Here is an 870-nt window from a genome sequence, read left to right as displayed (position 1 = left end):
CACCTACAGTATGTATACAATATAAGGAACATATTCATTCTACATCCATCATATGACTCTCCATTTCAGAATAATCCAATGACATGCCGTAACTTCAAGCTCCTGACAGACGCCCCAAAAATATACACAGTAAACCAGTGCCGTTAACAAAGACCCAATACTCACGAGCGGTGTGATCACTAAGAGGCCCCAAGGAGTGTGTTTGGACTATGCCGTTCAAGAGGCTCCAGGTAACGTCTCCAGGCTGAGATCGCCATTCGCAGAAAGTCTGATCTCCGAAATCACACGAGGCGGTAGTAGGGGAGACTGGAAATCATGGTTTTCATTTGTGGTGAATTGTATGCTTGTGTGTGCGTACTTATGAGCCGCATGTTCGAAGACATTGGCGGGATTTCAAGTCTCAACACAACGCAACATGTTAAAGGAATTTTTTATTCGTAGTAAGCAAAATTTAGCATAACTACAGGATTTTATCCCCTGACTACACTATATCTGGAAACTTCTTTAAGCATACGGCTGCATGAGCAGAATATTACGCACACTCTTTTGTAATAACTATCAGTAACAGGTACGGAAGTGTATAGACAATGTACCTGTTGGGCGGATAGTAGACGGTGGAGCAGGTGTGGTGACAGGAACAGCATCAGGTGGCACAAGGTGGCACTCTGCCGTGATCAGCACCTCGAGTTCATCCATGCTCACCAAGCCATGGGTGTGGCCCTCTGTCCAACTGCCTGCTAAGCGGGTGGCGACCATATTTACCTGTAAGAGTGCGCTTTGTTCACTGATATTTCCTGAACCAAACGCTCTTTCGGAAGAAATGCTCGACACTTAATTAGTTAAGCATACTGTATATAATTATCTCTCTCT

The 870-nt window shown here is 44.6% G+C and overlaps 1 protein-coding gene across 1 annotated transcript in view; it reads right to left on the bottom strand.

Moving 5' to 3' along the window:
* LOC119592416 (MAM and LDL-receptor class A domain-containing protein 2-like) overlaps nucleotides 1-870 on the bottom strand; it is a gene marked incomplete at its 3' end in the record, with an annotated part of 2,678 nt that overhangs the window by 203 nt on the left and 1,605 nt on the right. Inside the window, 2 exon segments of the mRNA XM_037941237.1 lie at nucleotides 166-306; nucleotides 594-762. Coding sequence (XP_037797165.1) covers nucleotides 166-306; nucleotides 594-762 — 310 coding nt within the window.

This window comes from Penaeus monodon, chromosome 30, assembly GCF_015228065.2.
Source record: "Penaeus monodon isolate SGIC_2016 chromosome 30, NSTDA_Pmon_1, whole genome shotgun sequence".
NCBI lineage: Eukaryota > Metazoa > Arthropoda > Malacostraca > Decapoda > Penaeidae > Penaeus > Penaeus monodon.
The sequence above is the reverse complement of the archived record's forward strand: the minus strand, read 5'-3'. Positions and strand labels throughout refer to the sequence as shown.